The sequence below is a fragment of the Falco rusticolus genome, chromosome Z (assembly GCF_015220075.1).
Source record: "Falco rusticolus isolate bFalRus1 chromosome Z, bFalRus1.pri, whole genome shotgun sequence".
In the NCBI taxonomy this organism is placed as follows: domain Eukaryota; kingdom Metazoa; phylum Chordata; class Aves; order Falconiformes; family Falconidae; genus Falco; species Falco rusticolus.
Window position 1 is genome coordinate 65,236,333 of NC_051210.1, and position 20,226 is coordinate 65,256,558.

Consider the following 20,226-nt stretch of genomic DNA (forward strand, 5'->3'; position numbering starts at 1 on the left):
TATTTGTAAAAAGGTTATGATGATTGTTAAACACCTAAAGGTATGAAATGTTAAAAAGGAAAAGAAAAAAAGAAAAGAAAAAAAAAGGGGGGGGATTGTAGAGGAATGAAGCTGGGTTAATTAACATCGATAACATACAGCTGTGGGCTGGCTTCAGGGGCGGTGGGTCGGCTGATGTAGACCAGGTGCAGCTGTGGCTGGTTCTGTTAAGGGGTTGGGCAGCCAAGGAAGAGACAAGGCAGAAGCAGAGAGAAGAGAGAGAACACATGCCCTGGATGAGGAGAGACTAGGAGAAGGCAGCAGAGGGACTGGCATGAGGAGTATGTTGGTATGAGATGGTAAAAGGCCTTGTTGCAGCCCGCTAGTTTAGAGAGTGCTGTGACATCCTTCCAAAGTTCCTAAACTCTCCCTTTTTTTTTTCCTGAGTTCCAGTCAAAGCTCTCTGCTTAGCCAGGCTGCTCTTCTTGCCCACCAGCCCTTCTTTTGACACATGGGGACAGCCCTGCTGTGCCTTTAAGACTTCCTTCTTGAAGAATGTCCAGCTTTCCTTTGTCCATCTTGCGGTATTAAACTTCAGAGCAACATAAAACCATGAGGCCTATGGCATCACCGTGCAAAACTGGTAAAAAGGAATTGTAGCAGGACTGCTGAAAGGACTGCAAAGGTGACACGAACCCATTTGCTGAGCAATAGAAGCTGCAAATCGCCCACACACACACACAGACTGTGCTCAGACTAGGGTTCCATTGCATACCTGCATTTACCTTTGCTACACAAGATACGAACTCAGACTAGCGATGCAACTCTTCTGAGTAAGTTCTCACTCGTGAACAGAAGTTGAAACATCTATCTTGGTAAGTCATCAACTATGTCAAATAGAAAGATATATTTATAATAAATCAATCTTTCAGGAATAGAAAAAGACAACATATTATCTGTAATGAAATACACATTGTGGCAAGATACACGCTAAACAGCACCAGCTAGGTCAGACCCCTTGCCAGTCCATCTACAGTTACTGTTCAGCAGCAATCGCATCACCTCTGGGGGAGCATGCACTGACCAAGTGAGCGCTAACTGGAGGAAGACAGCTTCCTGCTTTTCACTGCATTAACCACTGACATACTTTACACCCCCCATTTGGGCAATTGTAAAGGGCATGAAGAACACAAAAAGATCATAGGTTATGCAGCATGGAAAATTTGCTAGTTATTAGTTTACTCTTTTATACCAAACTTTGTGAGATTCCTGCTTGAAGAATTCAAAATTCTGGGAAGTTAAAGGTAAACTCAGGTAACAAAAGACTGAACATTTAATTTAGCTAAAAACATGGTAAACAAAAAACACAACCTACTGATAATTTGCAGGGCATAAGCCTTAAGGTCAGAAAGGAATTATTTGTATGATACACTGAAGAATGACAACTGAGAAGATGCATGGGTATCTTCTTGAAATTATGCCACAAGCTGATCTCTATTAAACCTTGCAAAGACCCATATGGCTGTGAGATTTCATTTCATTTCACCATCACTAATCTGAAAAATGCCCATTTCTACTCCTGCTTAAAATGCAGAAAAAGTAATCTAGGAAAACCACTCTTTAGGAATAATGACACCAGGTGTTCTATTAAAAATGTACCAAAAATGTTATTGTAATGTCCCAACCTGCCATTGCCACTTGACATTATGAAAGTGGAATAACTGCCCAAATACCCAGTCTATTTGTGGATCCCCATCAAAACAGGATCACATTCCTGAATTAACATATCTAAAATGTCTAAATGGTGTATTAGGTATAAACTGACAAAAACTTTTCTATGTGCTCTCAGTTTTATTTTTTTCCATGGTTCACAGCATTAGTTTGAAAGACAAATTTTAAGGAGATCAGAAAGACTGTAACTCTGAATACAAAACAAACCAAGTCCAAGAAGCTGGCATTCCACAGCACAGGCAAAAGGCAGCCCTAATTTCTGAGATGTGCTGAGCTGACTTCTTGCATTACAATTTTTCAGAGAAAATAATGGGCAAGGAAATCAGGAGTGAGCAAAGAAAAGCAGAATAGCAATAGAGAAGGAAATACAATGAGATGGAAAAGCAGGTTGTAACTTACCCTTCAGAACCTAAGAGATGTTTCAGGGAGAACCTACCCAATCCACCCAGAAAGAACCTCCCCTTTCTAATGATCCCTCTAAAGGCTGCAGTATTTTTTTCACTTTTCTCAACCATGCAACTCAGAATACGCAGCTTTCATATGGCTGCTAAACAATTCCTAGACAGGCCCCAAAACATCTCTGTTTCTGTTTATTTTTAAATCTTGTGATATTAAAACAAATACCGAGATTTATGGGAAAAAAACCTGCTGTGACTAGTCAGTGACTTCTGAACCCTAGGAAACAGCAGTATAGCCGCGGGTGAGAAGTCTGGAAGCCAGTGAAGCAGCAGGAGCACTGACCCAACCAAAGCTGTGTCCCATGTTCTTTTCAGAACCTGGCTTACCTAAGTAAGTGAGGCCTTCTAAGAGCAAACACATGTACATTTTGGGTTATAGCACTGTGGCTGGGAAAGTGATCCAACAAACTTGGCGGGGGGGGGGGGGGGGGGGGCGCAGGGGAGGGGAAGCTGGTGGTGGTGGAAATGCAGAAATGAGTGTTGCTGTACAAGGAACTTCTGCAGAAATTTTCTCATCCTCTCTTGGGAACTAAATAAACATTGCTATAAATAAAAGCAGCTTGCAAACTATAAATGAAAACCCTAAATCCAAACTTTGCCCCATCTTCACCAACACAATGCAAGTAATAGCCAGTACACCCAGGGTAAGGCTCAGCCTCCTCACTCATGCTGGACAATGTATTTTCCATTCTCCCACTCCTCTTCCTGCACAGAAAGGAAAGGCTTTCCATTCCTATTCACATTTGTCTCTCCTTTTTCTATCCCCATGACTCCTGTATCTTTGTCACCCCTAAAGAAGTCTGTCTTTATGTGCAAACAAGCCTGATGATGTCAAGCTTTTAAATACTGTGAAAATAGTTTCAAGACTTAAAATGACTGTGCGCCACGTGTCATACTGAACAACCCCTTGTAATGCATTTTATGTAGAGCTGACTCTCTGTCTCCGTTTTTTTTAGTCTGTCATTTAACAGAGTAAATATTTCAGTAAGAATTTTATAGTAATAGCCTATTTCCTGCTGAAAAAAATCCCCTAGTATGATGGATGGTTTCCTGCTTAATCGCTGCTGTACAAAATGCAAACTACAAGTAGTTTCTATGACTAGAAATCTAGAAATCTCTAATCCTAAATTAGTTAGCACGAATATGTGGGGATGTTTTGTAGACTTAGTGTTTTTTCAACACCTCCCAGAAAAATAATTTCCTAAATAAAACCTCAGTGCTTACTCCAACACAAGATACTGTATTTAGTCAAATATTTTTTTTTCAGTTCAAACTACCAAAACCTCAACTGGGAAACACAGTTTTAAACTGGGAGAAATTAGAAGCAAAGGGACAAGAAGATAAGATATCCAGTAAGTAAACAGTTTTAAAGAGCAGCACACAAACAGGAAACACAAAAGCAGCACAAAATGCAGAGCTTGATTAAAAACACAAGAGAAAGGGAAGGAAGCAACAAAGCCAGCATAAGCCTATGCCTTCCAAAATGCAGATAAGTCAATAGCATACACGTAACAAATATCCTCTCGTTAAAGACAGAGAAGCCATAAGCCAAACCATTGATTCAAGAGTCAGCATGCAAAAAGACAATTACTGAAATCTACCAAGTATTTGTGAAACAGGAGGAACACTATACATAAAACCAGATACAAAACAATTGAGGGAAATTAGAACAGGAAAGCAGTTCTACTCCATGTAACTCAAGGAAGGATTCAGCAGATCCTGGCTCTGTTCAAGTCAGTCCACATTTCCCCAGCAGAGCTTAGCAAGGGGAACTGGTTGCTGGAGAAGAAATCCATGAGCTGCTGGCACTGCTGCACACTCCCGCAGTACAGATCAGTTTGTTTGAAGCAGACTGATGTGGCAGAATTCAGAAGACACACAAAAAGCTACTTCTTTTGCCTCACTACTGGCACAACTATCTGGTAAAAAAAAACCAACAAAACCCAAACCACCACAATCCCAAACAACATCCACCCCACACTGAAAGTGAACCCTGACACTATAAACTGCAAAAAACCACTTCACAGCTGATCAAATGAAGGGATCGTTTTCATCCAAATTAACTGGGATCAGCCAGGTCAGAACACACAAATGCACGAACAGCAGTGCCAAGATACACCCTGCAAGGGGACTTTGCTGAGGAAATTTTTCACACCCTAATGAGCCGTGGCCAGCCCGAACATGTCCAGTGTTATGTAGGGTTGTCCTGTGACATTTTGTTGAAAAGGAGGTAAGACAGTTGACTGGCTCTGGGGTTCATTCTTACTGTGTTCTGGTAAGCTCTCAGAAATAATAAATTCCCTTGTTTTCACAGAATTTTTCAGGTATGGATTGAAGAGCACTTTTTCACCGAAATCTTCCAGCTTTAAAACTTCATTAACATTTTCTTCATTTTTAATTGAACTCTGTTGAGATTCACATAAATCATCTTCCAGCGTTTCTATGGGTAGTAATTCCTTCGCTGGTATCAAAGCTGAATGCATTTGACTTCTGATATCCTGATCAGTAATTATGTAAGACATGGATGGTGAAAAACATTTAGCCACTTCATTTTCTTCACTATACAGTATCTTGTTATCTCTATTAATCATGCCTTTGGTATTAATATCAGTACATGCAGAAACATGGTTTTCACAATTCATTAGTAGTGATTCTTCCTGACTTTCTTCAGGAAAACAATGTTCCAAAACACTTACATCTTCAAAGTCTACGGTTTTAGCCTCAGATGTCACTGCCTTCAAAAATGAATTATTCTGTCAGTACAAAGAGATAAACTGGAAAGTTATATAGGGATACACAACATATTTGATTTTTTTTTTAATATATAAAATATTGCCATTCAAGCTCTGCTTGACTCAATTTAAAAAGTGAATTAATAAAAAGAGTTCATATGCATTTCAGTTGGGATGCAGTTGTATGAATGAACACTAAAAATGACAATGTTATTCTGTCCATTTGTTAAACACTTTCATATTAAGTTTTCTGTGTTTAATAAAATGAGGAGTTTTAATGAAGGCTCAGAATCAGGCTTTGCCTGTTTACATCTTTTTCACTCTAACCAGCCATTTTTGAGACAAAAGTTTAAATACTACTTTCCACAGATTACACTTGCTATGTAACCTGATCAACTCTGTTCAAATAAACATCAGAACTTTAATAAGGAACAAATATACAACAACAACAACAACAAAGAGATGTTAGTACAAGAATATACTGAATCTTATATGTTGCGCTACATTTTTTCTGGAGAAGGGAGGATATATCCAGATGTGGGTATCTGATTCAGTAGATTCAACCTGAGCAAATTTAATTGACTTTATTTAATAAACCATGTCCACCAATCACTTTATAACTTCAAAACATTTCTTATAATTATGTAAGAATTAAATTAATATACTTTATAGAGATGCATCTTTTCTATTAGTTTGAAACACAACAAAGTGCATTTCAGAGCACCTAAACAGAAGAATGAAACTTAGTGGTTTTTTTATTTAGTCATAAAATGACTGTCAGAGAAGAACTTCTCTCCATCTGATCCCTTCTTTAATATATATACAATTGCAATTATTACCATAGATGCATTAAGAGGCCATTCCACTGCAATGCTCTCTGCAGGATTGGGTACATCTGGCCAGCAAACCTTTTTAAACCTATCATTGAGAAAGGAATTTTAGTCAAATGATGGAAGAAACAGCTCATTAAAAATAAAATTATCAGATCTCCAAATAGCCCAAATACTGCTAAAATACAAACTTCCACAAAGGAAAATAAGCCCAAATGAGGCTGTATACAAAACCTGTTGTGATTACATTTCAGCGTGGCTCTTGAGTGAAAAGCCACTTCAGCTAAACTTTGCTCTAGTTAAGTGTCCCTAGCACTACACCACACTACAGCTATGCAGAGCTCCTATGTTGTCAGCAGATAAATGATGCTGACACTGCAGTTTATAACTACCCAAGGGAGCAGCAGACAGGAAACAAAATTAATCACTCATTGATACTGGGTGTATATGTAAGGGAATGAAAAGTGGGCCACAGCTTCACCTTTTAAATTGCAATTTATCTGCACAAGAACATAAACACTCAATTACATCTCAAAGTATTCTCCAGAATCAAAATATACTTTCTTACTATTGTGCAAGTTCAGAATACACACCACAGATGAAGATGTAAAAGAGCTGGAAATTATACTTACTACTTCAGCTGTACTGACTACCTGATGCATTGCATGACAATAATCGTGATTCTAATAGCTTAGAATATCCCAAGATATTTAAGATTTTTAACCTTCTTAAGCTTCAACCAGACAACCCAGTCACTTTTCATGCTGATGAAAAGCATATGTTATAACCCTAAAAATCTTCACAATCATCTTTGGGATGTTATAGCATCCCCAGGCTCTGAGGGAACAATTTAGAATCTGACAGGGGACATCTGAGACATCAAAGAAAAGGATTATGAATTGCATATATATGGATCCATACCCAAGGATCAAGCACCCAAATGCTTTCACATAATGTAATTTTTAGTCTCTTCATGAATTCTTTATAGCTCAAGGGAAGAGTCACAAACTAATGGAAGAAACGTTAACATAGCTAAGATAAGCACTAGAGGTTGTGCGAAATGTGTTCTAGTGGTGTACCAGCAGATATATTAAAGAGTACCTGGGAAACTTTATTTTTGGTGTTATCAACTTTTCAGCAACTGACCTAAAGTATGTTTCACTTGTTTGACCATGGAACTGCAAACGGCATGTAGTGTTCTCCATAAACTGATTTTTGTGATATGTAAATCTGTTTCTCCTGTTTCTTCTGGTCTGATTTACTGAACTTTCTAAAATTAGTATTTATTTTGGGCTATAGCACATGAGCTGCAGTTACAAGATAAACTGTATGCTTAGTTAATTGTTACTCCAGTTGCTTAATTTGACATTGTTTTGGAAACCAATAAAAGCATTTATAAGACATATAAAAAATTGCCTTCTACAAGTTAAAATTAACTGACTGCATTCAGTTCTAGAAGGTAGAAAAAATACTCACGCATGTTTTTTCAAAATGCATGTTATCCAAAGACCTAACAGAAACAACATACTTAATCCAACGGGTAGAGCAATGAAAATAATGTCTTCTTTATCTTTAGAGGGGGGAAAAAAAAACAACACAGATGTTTATGATTGCTTCGTGTATTCCCTTAAGATAACTAATTTTCAACATCTGAGTCATCTAATTAGCTCAATTTTAAAGAGCTCTGTCAAAACTAGACACAATTACCAGAATAGTGTATGGTACTCATTGTACAATGTGTCAAAAGAGTATTTTGAGTCCAACAAGACAGTGTCACTGAATCAGAAGAGCATCTCCTAATAAGTCTGCTCAGGAACAGATGTATTGCACTTTAAAATTTCCTTTAAATAGAATCAAACAGTAATTCAGATTGGAGGTGACATCTGTAGGTCACCTTGTCCAACTTTGAAATTAGAATCGGGTTGCTTAGGTTATACCTAGGATGAAGAGTCTACCACCTCTCTGGGCACATGTTGTTTTAGAGTCAACTAAATCTGCCAGACAGTGCCACTGCTATCTGTTAACTACGAAATAAATAGTAAAGGCAATGCAGGATATAAGTTTTAAATACACAAAAAATACAGTTTCTCGACCAAAACAGCGCACAGATTTCTGAACTAGCTTCCAAGTACCGACCAGAGCTAAGTACTGACAGCAGTACAGACCAGACACCAGCATAGTCTAACTTACCTTGCATTTGACTAGCAAATTGGCAGATTAATTTAAACTAGCAACCAAAAAATAAAGTAGGTTTGAGTCCTGCAACAAGTTTAAGGGTAGCTTATGCACTTCTTTATATTTCAGTTTGGCCACCTATGACAATTTATGTTTTGAAAGCACTTCTACTTCCAGAAGCAGAAATGAGGAAGTGTCTGAACTTCTGACCTGCAGCCCTGATTCCAAGCTCCTCAGTATAATCTGGCTAATACAAATAGTAAGAAATAGGAAAAGATATTTCCCCCACAGGCTGGCCACAACCTGTACATTCATTTATTGATTAAGCTTACGTAGCAGAAATGATGCAAGGCAACAAACACACAGCTATCCTCAGTCTAGCATCTCTGATGGAAATAACTGCTTTTTAATAAACTGCTAGGCATCCATCCCATAATTGATAGCATACAAACTCCCACATGATGCTCCCACAAACACTCATAGTATTCCACAACTTTATTGACAGCAAAATAACGATTTTAGGTTCTGAGTTCCAATCTTGAGGTTTTATTATGTGAGATGATAATGGAATTGAGTTAAATTCAGCTGCTGTTGGTAATTCTTCCTTCTTTTGTTTAACACTAATTTAAAAAAAAAATAACAAAAGCCAACAAAAATGCCCTATATTTCTTACTCCCAAACCTGTTTTTAAAATAACAGTAACTAACCTGGAATATTACTTACCGAATTTCAAAGTCTTGAAGGTTTTTGGCTCTCCAGTTGTTCCACCAGCATTATTGCTCGCCATGATATAGACAGTATATTGTGTATTAGCCTGTAAGGACTTCAGTCTGTATTGCAGAACATCAGCGTTCACTGTTTCATCTTTTCAGAAGATTTGTGTCAATAAATACACAAAAACCTGTTATACCAGGGAACTGTAGACTTATTCAGCATCTTTTACAATGATAGATCAGGAAGTATTTTAAAGAAAACTTGAAATACAAAGTGACCTTATCAGCCCTTTGAGAAAGAAAAATTACCAGACAATGTTTATCAATGCTACTTAAAAGTTTAGGACAAAAAAAATAAACCAATAGGTACTTACTTTTAAAAATAGATAGACTTTTTTTGCTCATGTTAAAGATAGGTGAATTATTACCTCCTATAGTTTATTTTACCATTAAAGACAGGGCTTTGAAAATTTTATTTCTTTGAGAACTTAATTTCTTCAGAAATTAAGATTTTAAAATAGTTTCTGCAGCTTGTGAAATTTAACTATATTTCTACTACACGCAGTTAGACACTGATCATCCAAAAGGATAAAATTTATCAGCACTGGAATATTACCACAGTAAATTCAGAGGAACGCCAAAATCAACAGGAATTTTTTGTCCAACTTTCAAAATGCTTTTCTGAATAGAACTCAGTATTTCCAATACCATCTCTGTTACTGGAATTACTATGGTGTTCTTCACTTTAAGTTTTTTTTAAGCAGGTCATATATCATAACATTCTATGTCTACAAACTATTAAAAGCATGTTCATAGGCTAATCACTAAAACATTTTCTGTTGCATAAAGTCAAAGCCAACTCATATCATCCTTCAGTTCAGTCAAGAAACACTCAGGAAATAGATATGCTGCAATAGCAGGGAAACTAAGCAGTTTCTCTTAAACCTAGGAGGGGAAAGTGAAGTTTTAGAATTAAAAGCACATCAGTGAAGTCACCTTGGCATAAACTCCATGTTCTATTCTTAACAAAAAGACGTGGCATCAGAGGAGCCTCAAAAAGCATCAGTATGGTAGGGTTTTGGCAAATAAGTTTAAGACCCTTGAGTTGTTATTTAAGATGTAATTTCCTAAAGAAACCAGGTAGAGGACTGAATCCAACAGAAATAATCAGCTTCCTCTTTCTATTTTAAAAACGACCAAGAATACTCTTGTTCTGGCTATCCAGATGTCCAGAAGCAACTGAAGACATCACAAGATTTGTACGTTTGAGATCTTTTTAAAAAGAAGTATTATGCTAGCTGTGTGCTAATGATGATGTCTAAACAAGAGAGGAAAAATAACCATTTCTAAAGCACCGAATGATCCAACAGCATTCTTCATAAACTATACAAGAACAACAAATTTAGGTCACCAAAACACTTCTCATAAAAGCTTCTGCTAAGATTTAGGCTAGAGAAGTTCTGAATAGATACGATTATACTGACACCTTGTATGGATACTACTCTTGAGGCAGGAGATTAAGAATACTCTCAAAAAGTTATGCTATCAGCCTCCAGAGCAGAAAAGAAGTATCAGCACAGAAAACCAAGCACATTAAAAAAAATAATCTAAAAAACTATGTCCAAAGAAACTCTTTCTTGGCAGCTTTTCCTGGCACCTTATTTTAGCTCCTTGACTATGATTTGCTGGTTTGCTTTTATTCTTAAAATGACTGTGAAGACATTTTTACCAGAAAACTTCCACCATACTGTTCCAGAAGCTGAGGGCTTGGGAAAGACATCCTTCCAAGGACATGCATGGAATTCACAGATTCAATGAACCCTCACGAGATTCATATTCATGAACTTGCACAGGATCTATGACTCTACAATATATTTCATCTCCACTTTAGTTCCTCTACTTCCGTCATGACTTTCTCCATTGGCTTCAGAGGTATGTCACAATGGAGAAGATATTTGAAGATAGAAGGAGACCAGTATGTAAGTAAAAGTGGAAAACAGCAAGTGTCTGATAAATACTACTCTCTAATCTGGCATAATCCTGCAAATTTTTTTTTACTGTTAATGGGGAACAATCTGCAAAAAAGGCTCTCAATATATTATTTTCCATCCTGGTCTAGAAAGGGAAGAGGAATGATAATGCTGCTATAGACAGACTAGATTATCACCTGGAGATCCATCAGACTTGCCTTTGAGAAGCAGAAAGGATGATATGGTTGACAGTCATGGCTATACTACCACAGCCAGTACAATACTAATAGTAAAAAAGATTGAGAGCAAGCAGTGCTGTACAAAATAAGTTCAGAACAAAGAAATTGAGCAAGAATACATGTGTAATATTAAAGCAGGGAGTATTCACTAGAATACCCCATCATTTCAATTAGAAAAAATTAATCTTTAAGCAAGCCACATTTTAGAACCAGTGTTTTCAGACACATTTATACCATACAATACATCATATGATCTCCTGTCTGAAGACAATTATCTTCATAGTTATTAGCAAAGTGTGCTAATAACCACAAAAATAACTCTCTTCAGACAGCAGACTGTCATACCCTGTTGAAAGCATTGTTGTTTAACATGTACTTACTCAATTCTTTTCCACCTTCAGGTTTATAAAATATTGTATAGTTACTGATAAATCCATTTCTTTTATCCTTTGAAATCGCCTTCCATTTTACTGTAACTTCATTTTTCCCTGGAATGCCTGTGTCAGCCACAGGTCCTTCTGATGGCTCTACACAGAAGAATCATAAATTAAAAAAAAATAGTAAAATAGTCTAAGTGCTGCAATGTTAGCCATCTGTGTCACTTCACACATACCAGTAACATTAGGGGCAACAAGTATGTGTCATCTTAGTGCTCCAATATAGCCCTCAACTTTTCTCACCCTCTTTAATGCGCGATTTCTTCTGATAATACTTCCCCTCATGTATTCTGGTATTTACATAGCTCTCAACATCACCGCATCCGAATATGCCAAGATCCTTAAAAGGCTCTATACCCTCACAGCCCCAGAGGGATCAAGAGGTAAAGCATCCGTATGCACTCCTGGGGGAACTGGGGCGCAAGCTGGCGGTGTTCGCAGGAAGTCTCTGGCTGAGCTGAGGTTCAGCTGAGGCCTCCAGCGCCCCCAGCCTTTGCCCATCACATCAGATCTTTCTGCTTACACAACACAACCACACATGCACTGCTCGTAACTGTGAAGCAAGAGTTCTCCGTGCTTCAGTTTTAACACATCTCTTCCTTCCCGTTCTCTGACAACTTCTAGCACTGTCACAACTCCCTACAAATAGGAAAGCATTCAAAACAAAGTTCTGATTGTCCTAGTATTAATCAAACAAAATACTCCGTCACCTCCTCCTTGTAATTAATGCTGTTTCGTAGTGCATTGTACTACGTGTATGTGCACACATACATCGACTTAGACACACACAGACACAAACTGGCATTTTCACCTGAAATCTTAAATACCAGTAAACAACATTCTTAGAGCTGGTTGTACAGATCACTGAATTCACATTAAACTTCTACAGATAAAGAAACCTTCCTCCCTAGCCTTCCTACCCTCCCCACTCAAAACACTATGCCATCCACAGCTTCTATCCAACCACAAACATCATGGCTTCTTAACATTTTTTAAGTGCAGGACTGCAAGTATTTTGTTACATTATAAAATTTTAAAAAAGCAGGCTTTTGAAACCATCCATTTTATTCTGTGAGGAGAATTTCTCCGTATCTTAGGACTGAAAAATGCAGTCCAGCATTAATATGTTTACGTATTGTATTTCTATTTTTTTATATATTAAATATATTCATGAAAATAATTACATATCTAGATGAGCTGTAACATTTAAAAGATAGACAGTTTAAAAAAGTTTCATGTTTGTAGCTATATGCTTTCCAAGTGCTCTGTATACAGTATGTAAGCCATACAACAAATGAGTGGATTCAAGCAGCAATGTACCTGTATCACAAGATACAAATCTTCTTCACTGAACAATGCAGTAGCTGATCTATGAACAGAAATCAGGAAGCCCAAATCCTCTGCTGCTGGTTCTTCTGGGTTTGGTTTTTGGGTTTTTGGGGTTTTTTTGGGGTGGGGGTGGGGGTGGCATCTACATCTCTTCCGTCCAGTAATGCCAGTACCAAATTTATCAAACATAATACACCCTGAGACAGACTACAACAAACCTTCCACAACATTACTAAGTTTAAATACGTACTTTTTTCTTGGACATAAGTTTGTACGGAACATGGAGCTGCTACTTTATCTCCATAGGAAGGATATACCAAGATGTTATAGCATATAAATGGCTTAAAGTTTTCTGCAAAGGAAAAAAAAATATTTACATACAATTCTCTATGTGATACTAGTACAATGAAAGCAGAATAAACCACAGTGCAGTTCTAAATATACTGCCACAGACCTCTATTTTCTTCAACATTTTAGCAAGCACAATATATACCTACTGCTTATTACTGCCCTTAACACAATGAATTTTATTTAGTAGTATTCCCAAGAGTACTTGGTTTCCGACTAATTTTTCACTACAAAGGCTGGAATGGGAATTATACTTCAGCCTTACACAGCTTCTCTATATGAAGCCACTTACTCATCTCTTAACAGTTTAAGGTTTTGGAGGAAGATTTTATTTTCAAATAACCAGTATAAATCATACTTCAGGAATATTTTTAATTTAATATATCTTTAAGTTGACTGCTCTGCAGAAAGAGTTTTTTTCTCATGCATCAAACAGCTTAAAAGACACAGTGGAGCCCCAGCTCTTAACTCCACGTTGATGTTCCAGTTATACCAACTGCAGATCTGCTTCTAACCAGCTTGACCTCAAAAGTACAATTGTAGAAGTGAAACCTCCGCAGTAGAAGGTTTACATAGAGGAGAATTTCAAGACATAGTTCAAGCTTCTGGAAATGAAGTTTCGAACTCTGACAATCCAACAGCCAAGTAATCAACAGGGTGCACACCCTACTTACAAGCAAGCCCCATCAACTCTAGGAGGACTCATCTGGGCCTTTACACCCCAGGGGATGAAACCAGTGTAAAGGGTTTCCTAGGCCATTCCTCCTCAAGCTCTGCAGCTTGTTCAACAAGAATAATGGCCATCAACAGATCCCTGCATTGTATCAGCTCTCTGATGCTTTTTCAGTCCCTCACACCTATTGCAACCCAGGAAAAGTTACAATGGCCCACATGTTGCCCTTAAAACTAATTCCACAAAAGAATATCAGAACCAGGCCCTCAGCAACAGTAAACCTGAACTTGACTTGTCATTTCTAATGCAACTTAAGCCTTAAGGTAAACAAAGATCTCCTAATAACGCTGAGGAGGAACAGCTGGTGTTCTTTCTATATTGAGAACAGCTATAAATAGCATTTATTCCTCACACTAAAATGCTGAAATAGTGCAATTTTCAGTACGACTCAAGATTCAGGCATCTCAGTTCAATGAGTAATGAACTGCTCTTGAATTTCACTTCAATTTCAATCACTTCAGATTTGTTTTTTGTTTTACTGTAGCACAAATACGGTATTTAAAACACTGTTGTCTGAGCCAGTAAGACAAGTTTTATGGGCAAGCTAGATATATCTATCATTAATGAACTGTGTTCCTTTTCATTTTAGAAAATGCAGGATACTTGTTCTCTGAAAACTCTGGAAATTCTTTTTCCTTAGTGTAGGATTCAGAAAGATCCTAATATGAGTAAGAACCACTTTCAAATATGTTAAATTTAATTTCACTAATGGAGAACCAAACAACTAATGATCACACAGATCACATTATATGTAATTTTCAAATTTCACCATTATTCCTATTCTGTAAATAAAAAATCTAAATGTATAAGAAAGCAAGTGTCTATCATTAACTAAAGGTAATGTGCATGGGCTGTTCACGTAGACATCAAAATTCACAGATTTGCTTTTGCACATATCTCTTGAGGTCTGCAGTTTGTTTTTTCATTGACGCTATGTACACATAGCTAAACATTACTACTTAGAGAGATTACCTACCTAAAAAAAGAGTCGACCTCTAAACCAAAAAAGTGAGCAGAACCTCGCCTATTTATATACATAAGGTCTCTGAAACCTCTCAGAAATGCCTTAGGTCATAATACAAATGTGACTATGTGATACTTAACATGCCAGATTGACCAGTCATTCCGCTTGCTTATTTTCAAGTAGAATTCCCCCTTAAATCCTCTTCAGGTTTCTTTCTCTCAACACATGAAGGCACATGACTTCCACCTTCAAATTCATTTTCTTTTTTCTAGATTTCTTTGCTAAAATAGTGTACATCTGTCATAAGCCTCCCTACCGGAAGATTCACAGCATAAGATCAAACCAAAGATGTGCTTAAATATGAAATCTGGGCCTAATCTTACATGGGAGCAAACACAATCTTGCAGGAAAATTTGAGAAACTTAAAACTCCTATTCAATTACATGCAAAGATTTCAATAAAGCTTGTAATGATATGGTTATTTTTTAAAATGGTTTGAGGACCGCTGTATGAGTTCATCCCTGTTTGTTCTTTCCAGTCTACCTATAAATAAATATACATAAATATGTATATATCTGTACATTGTTACAGCTATAACTGAGAAATTAACATACTTTTGTTAGTCTTCCAGTTTGTAGAATCTGACACATACTGCCATGATCTACCAAAAGGATCTGTTTCCAATTCCTCGTACCACTCAACTACGTATTTGGTTACTTCTGGTTCAGAAGCTATCCATTCCACAACCACTTCTTCATTTGTTGTAAAGGTCCTCACTGTTTCAATAATCTGAGAAGCTAAAAATTTAATAAAATAAGTCAGCAATTCTATCTTCTTAAAACTGCAGCAAGAAAACAATTCAATTATAGCAAGATGAGATTGCTTCTTTGCAAGGGTATGGGACTTAGTCAAGGTTAAAATAAAAGTTTTAGAAGTTACTTTATACCTATGATCACATGCAGGTACTCAAAATACTTGAAGCATGTAAGAATTCTTACAATGACAAGGGGTGGGGGGATTAAGGAGATTACACTCAAGGAGGTTTACACATACAGAATCAAAGAACAGTCTCTCTTTTAGGATCTGTATTTTACAGTTTGTAAAGTTTTACAAACCGATTTACTACCAATTTTAGACGTAGTGCAGATAAGCAAGTTTTGGGATGACAAAGGCAATAGGAAAACCGTAAGTCAAGTCAGCAAGGTCATGAATGACAGTGAAGTGAACCATCAACCTGCAGAACAGAGGTAATGAAACGAGTGAACACCCAACATGGCAAAACAGAGGGGAAAAACATGGTGAAGCAGAAGGAAAAGACATGTGGAGGGTGGGAAAAGCATGCCACAGCATGAAAAAATCAGAGTAACATTTACTGTGGGACACAGAAGTGGATAGAAAGGTAGTCAGCAACCTCCAGGACAAGATGACATCCCATCTACATATTCCAGTTTTTCAATTAGATGTGGAACTTGATCGAGAAATTCCAAGGGGACACTTGCACTTATTTAATGAACAAGTGATGTAAGATAAGTGACTCTGTGTCAAACGCAGTCTCTCTTCCGGATGATGGTTAGGCAGCAGGATGTTGCAATACAAGGCTCACAGAGATACCAGAATTAAACATTAAGCCAAAAGAACACAATTGCCATGCTAGAGCAGACCAGCTTCCTGACCCTGGCAGTGGGTTGGATGAGGTACTGTGGGAACGTATATGAAATGAGAATAAACACAGCGTTTCTCTCTCTACTTCCATTGATGCATCTAAGGGACTTCTATTAAAGATGTCTTTGAATGATGTTAAATGCACTGCCATAATGCCCTGTGATAATCAATTTTACAACCTAGCAGAAGGATGAGACAGAATTGAGTGAGACTATAAATTCATTTGGGAGGTCCAAGGTTAAAAGAAACAAAACCAAAAAACCCTCAGAAAGTAATAAAATAGAAATTCTAATAAGATATCAGCACTTTCTGATGTCTTAACGACTATATCACAAAACAAATACCCCAACAATACTCATCTACAAAAAAAAAAAAACCCTTGATACGTGATAGCAAAATATGACAACCAGATCTTGTTCTAGTAAAAAGTAATGGACTACACAGCTCTGTGCAAAACAGTGTTCTATTTAGAGATTTATGACAAAAGTCCTTAGTACAATTCCACTTCCACTACAGCAGAACTTAAAACAGATGACAGGAAGATCATTTTTTTAATGAGAAAAATATATCATGACATTAAGAAATCTTACTTTTTTCATCAGCGGGTGGAATCCTCAAAATAGCTTCAGGAAATCTCCAGCAGAGTTATAGGCAGTAACAGATACTAGATATGCCTCTTCATTTAAAAGTAAAGTAATTTTCTTATCAGTAGAGAAGTTTGTCATTTTAAGTGCAGCATTGTTTTCTGGAAAATACTGTATTTTGTAGCCTAGAATTCTCCCAGAAGGTGGAAAGCTGTTTAGTGGCTATTTAAAAATAAAAAAAATGTGATAGTGTTTCAGTGTTATTTGTATTGTCAAAAGTATATACTGTACTAAAAAGTCCATATCAAATTACAAAATTATTACCCTAAATTTAGAAAAGCAGAGTATTTAAGTCTCATCTTCCGGACAGCCAGCTGCAATAATTTAATTGAAGGAAAGTTCAAAAGTCAAATACTGAGATTTGAAACACAAAGACCCTCTCTCTGGTCACTCTATCAGATTAAAGTGAATTTAAATACAGCTTTGGTAAACTGTATTGTTTAAGAGTAGTTGTAAGGACATTCAATCAGATTTCCCAGTGATCTGCACACAATTAAACTCTTCCTTCTCTGCACAGATTACAAACACTATCATCTACTGTTCAGTAAAAAAAAGCCTTTTCAATTCTGCTTTAGTTCAGTGAGGTTTCTTTCTGACGAGCGCAAAAACCCCTGGCAGTTATATATCCTACAACACTAAAATACTTCAATGCAACATCAGCTGCAGGATACCAATATAATTATCAATTCACAAAAAGAGTATATACCTTCCACATAAGATGTACAGATCGACTTCCAGCTGAGTGTGAAGATTCAATTACCCTCCACAAATCCACTTTTTCTGAAGGAGCTAAAGACACAAAAATATCTTGAAGTTTGTTGTTATATTAAAAAGATAGTGTAATACAGTAAAAACTATCAAAAGGTTTCAAAAATACAGCCCGATAGCAACTTGTTAAGAAGTTTTTCCTTGTCTAATGTTGTGCCTTTTTTCCCTAATAAGTACAACTTCTCTCTGTCCGTAAGGTTCCTTCTGCTTTCTTTTATTTAAGTTCTAGAGGAGATTTTCTAGTCTTGTTTTATAACTGGCAATTTAATTTCTCTACTTACAATTCACTTTATTGGACATACTTGCTACACCACATTTCTGCTACTATTCTGCTTCGCAATGTTGTCTCCAACTGCACTATTATTTTTTCCTCTTTCCACTCTCTATTCACCTTATTATTCTGCCTTTAGCCCTGTGTTGTTTGTATCACCTTTCAAATCTCCTCCACTCCCTGCTCATCTTACAGTTTTCCTCCTCCTGTATTTACACAAAATACACATTCCATTTAAACAGCAGAACTTTAAACTCAGTGACTGATAATATGCTGAGATACAGTTTTCCAGTATTAAATCCTAATGCCCGAAGTACAGCCAAAGAAGAACTTACTAAAAAGTTAGCCTACCTTTCTCTTCTGTGCTTGCTGTTTTCCCTCTACTCCATGCACTCCAGAATACTAGACACAACACTAATACACCGAACAGCAACTGATATTCTGTGGAGTCCCACAGACTTGTGAGGTTACATGATCCTGTCCTATCTCCAGAACTCAGTGGGACAGTGACAAATCCTGAAAGTAGACACATGACCAAAAATTATTTGCTATAAAATTGCATGCAGAAATATGAATTAGTTAAAAAAACCCAAACCAAAACAAAAAAATTCCACAGAAAGGATGCAGTTTTCATGTTTCCCACCTCGTTCCTCTGAAACCCAAAATCACTTGGTTTGCATTTCATTTATTTCATTCTGTTGTAGCGTTTTATTCTTCTGGTAAAACTCCAGGGTTTGAAAAACCTGAGCTAAAACCGTGTCTATCCTGACCATGGTTTGAACTGCGTGCAGCCCCCGTGCCATTCTACGGCAGCAGTGCTGGCACAGGAGGTGCTGGATGACTGCGTTCCACCTGGTGGGAAGCAACTAAGGATTGCTAAAGCCAGTATCATCATCATGTCCTGAATACAGCTCTTCCTCACAGCAGAAGCAATCCCTGGTGAAATAGTGATCACCTGCAGCCTGTGAGCCAGCTACGTACTTATATTCTTTTCTTGTTTGTCTTTTCTGACTTACAGGGTCTCAGGTCTTAGCCACATAATATTTGGGATGCCTACAGCCACACTTGTTATCAGCCATATGATTAAATGAAAAAGACAATAAGAACTCAGCAATTCTGGTACCAAGAAAAAAAAAAGATGGCAACCTTTTAAGTGTTGAAAGACGACCGGAGTATGAGAAGTAAACTGATGCAGTATCTTCTTGAAAAGTAATGACAAGGCGAGTATTTTCTCAACTTAAAAGGACCCACTCACATGTCACTAATGGAAGTCAGAAACCAGCTGTTGTTCCAAAACAAAAGGTGAAAGATGGCAGAAAACCAGGAATTGGCATTGATGCTAAACTCAACCAGATTGACAACGGGAAGTAAACAGGAACTATGGAAAGTTGTTTTTTTTTTAATAGAAAGTGTTTGTGTACCAAAGGACTGCTATATCACTACACCAATGTCTCATCTTCCAAATTGGAAAAAATCAGTATTTAACAATAATCAGTAATTAACAACTCTCCTTCTCCAAACCTGAAAGACACTAAAATAAATGTTACAAGCTAGTTAAAATCTAACAAGGTAAGCAAAGGTAAGTCTTAGAATAAGGAAGATTCCTCTTGGGAGACAAACTCAAGTAGCAAACCACACAGATTTACAACAACAGCGCCCAAAACCTGTGAAGAAATTCCTGTCTTTTCGAGGAAAAGTGAATCAAACTATAACAACACAAAATGCAGACACCCACTCCTCTGAACACCATAACGGGAAGTGCACTGCCTAACAAAACTGAAAACTTTAGTCCATTCGACCTCAAGAAACTCATAGTCAAAACCAGAAAACTGCTTCTGTGAGAATGAGTTCAGGGATCTACAAACCAGTGCAAGGTGACAGACTCTTTAGCCACCTGCAATAAAAGGGCTTCTAAACCATTATCACCCTCACCTCCCCCAGAAACTGACACAGAATAGCAGACACCCCAGACTAGCTTTAGTTACTTGTCAAAAGGCTTTTAACAATGTTTGATTCTAATTAGAAACTTAGTATATGCAAGTAGAAAAATAGGCCGTCTATTTTTCACTCAGTAAAACCAGTTTGCAGCAACCTAGTTAGATCATTTGGTAGGAAAGCTTAAAAAGGGCAAGAAAATACCTGTCGTTGGCTCAATATTATTTTTTTTTATTATTATTATGAGCTGACAGAAGAACACCGGTATCTACCTGGCGGTTTGAGGCTGTCTTCTTGGCAGCTGCCAC

General features: G+C 37.2%; 1 protein-coding gene across 1 annotated transcript in view; it reads right to left on the bottom strand.

The window, feature by feature from the left end:
• Nucleotides 1-1,810: 1,810 nt before the first annotated feature.
• IL31RA (interleukin 31 receptor A) overlaps nucleotides 1,811-20,226 on the bottom strand; it is a 38,576-nt gene continuing 20,160 nt past the window's right edge. The window contains 11 exon segments of the mRNA XM_037373717.1: nucleotides 1,811-4,921; nucleotides 5,740-5,818; nucleotides 7,207-7,300; nucleotides 8,629-8,769; nucleotides 11,208-11,354; nucleotides 12,844-12,945; nucleotides 15,253-15,435; nucleotides 16,891-16,932; nucleotides 16,935-17,106; nucleotides 17,651-17,733; nucleotides 18,335-18,505. Coding sequence (XP_037229614.1) covers nucleotides 4,325-4,921; nucleotides 5,740-5,818; nucleotides 7,207-7,300; nucleotides 8,629-8,769; nucleotides 11,208-11,354; nucleotides 12,844-12,945; nucleotides 15,253-15,435; nucleotides 16,891-16,932; nucleotides 16,935-17,106; nucleotides 17,651-17,733; nucleotides 18,335-18,505 — 1,811 coding nt within the window. The 3' untranslated portion in view covers nucleotides 1,811-4,324.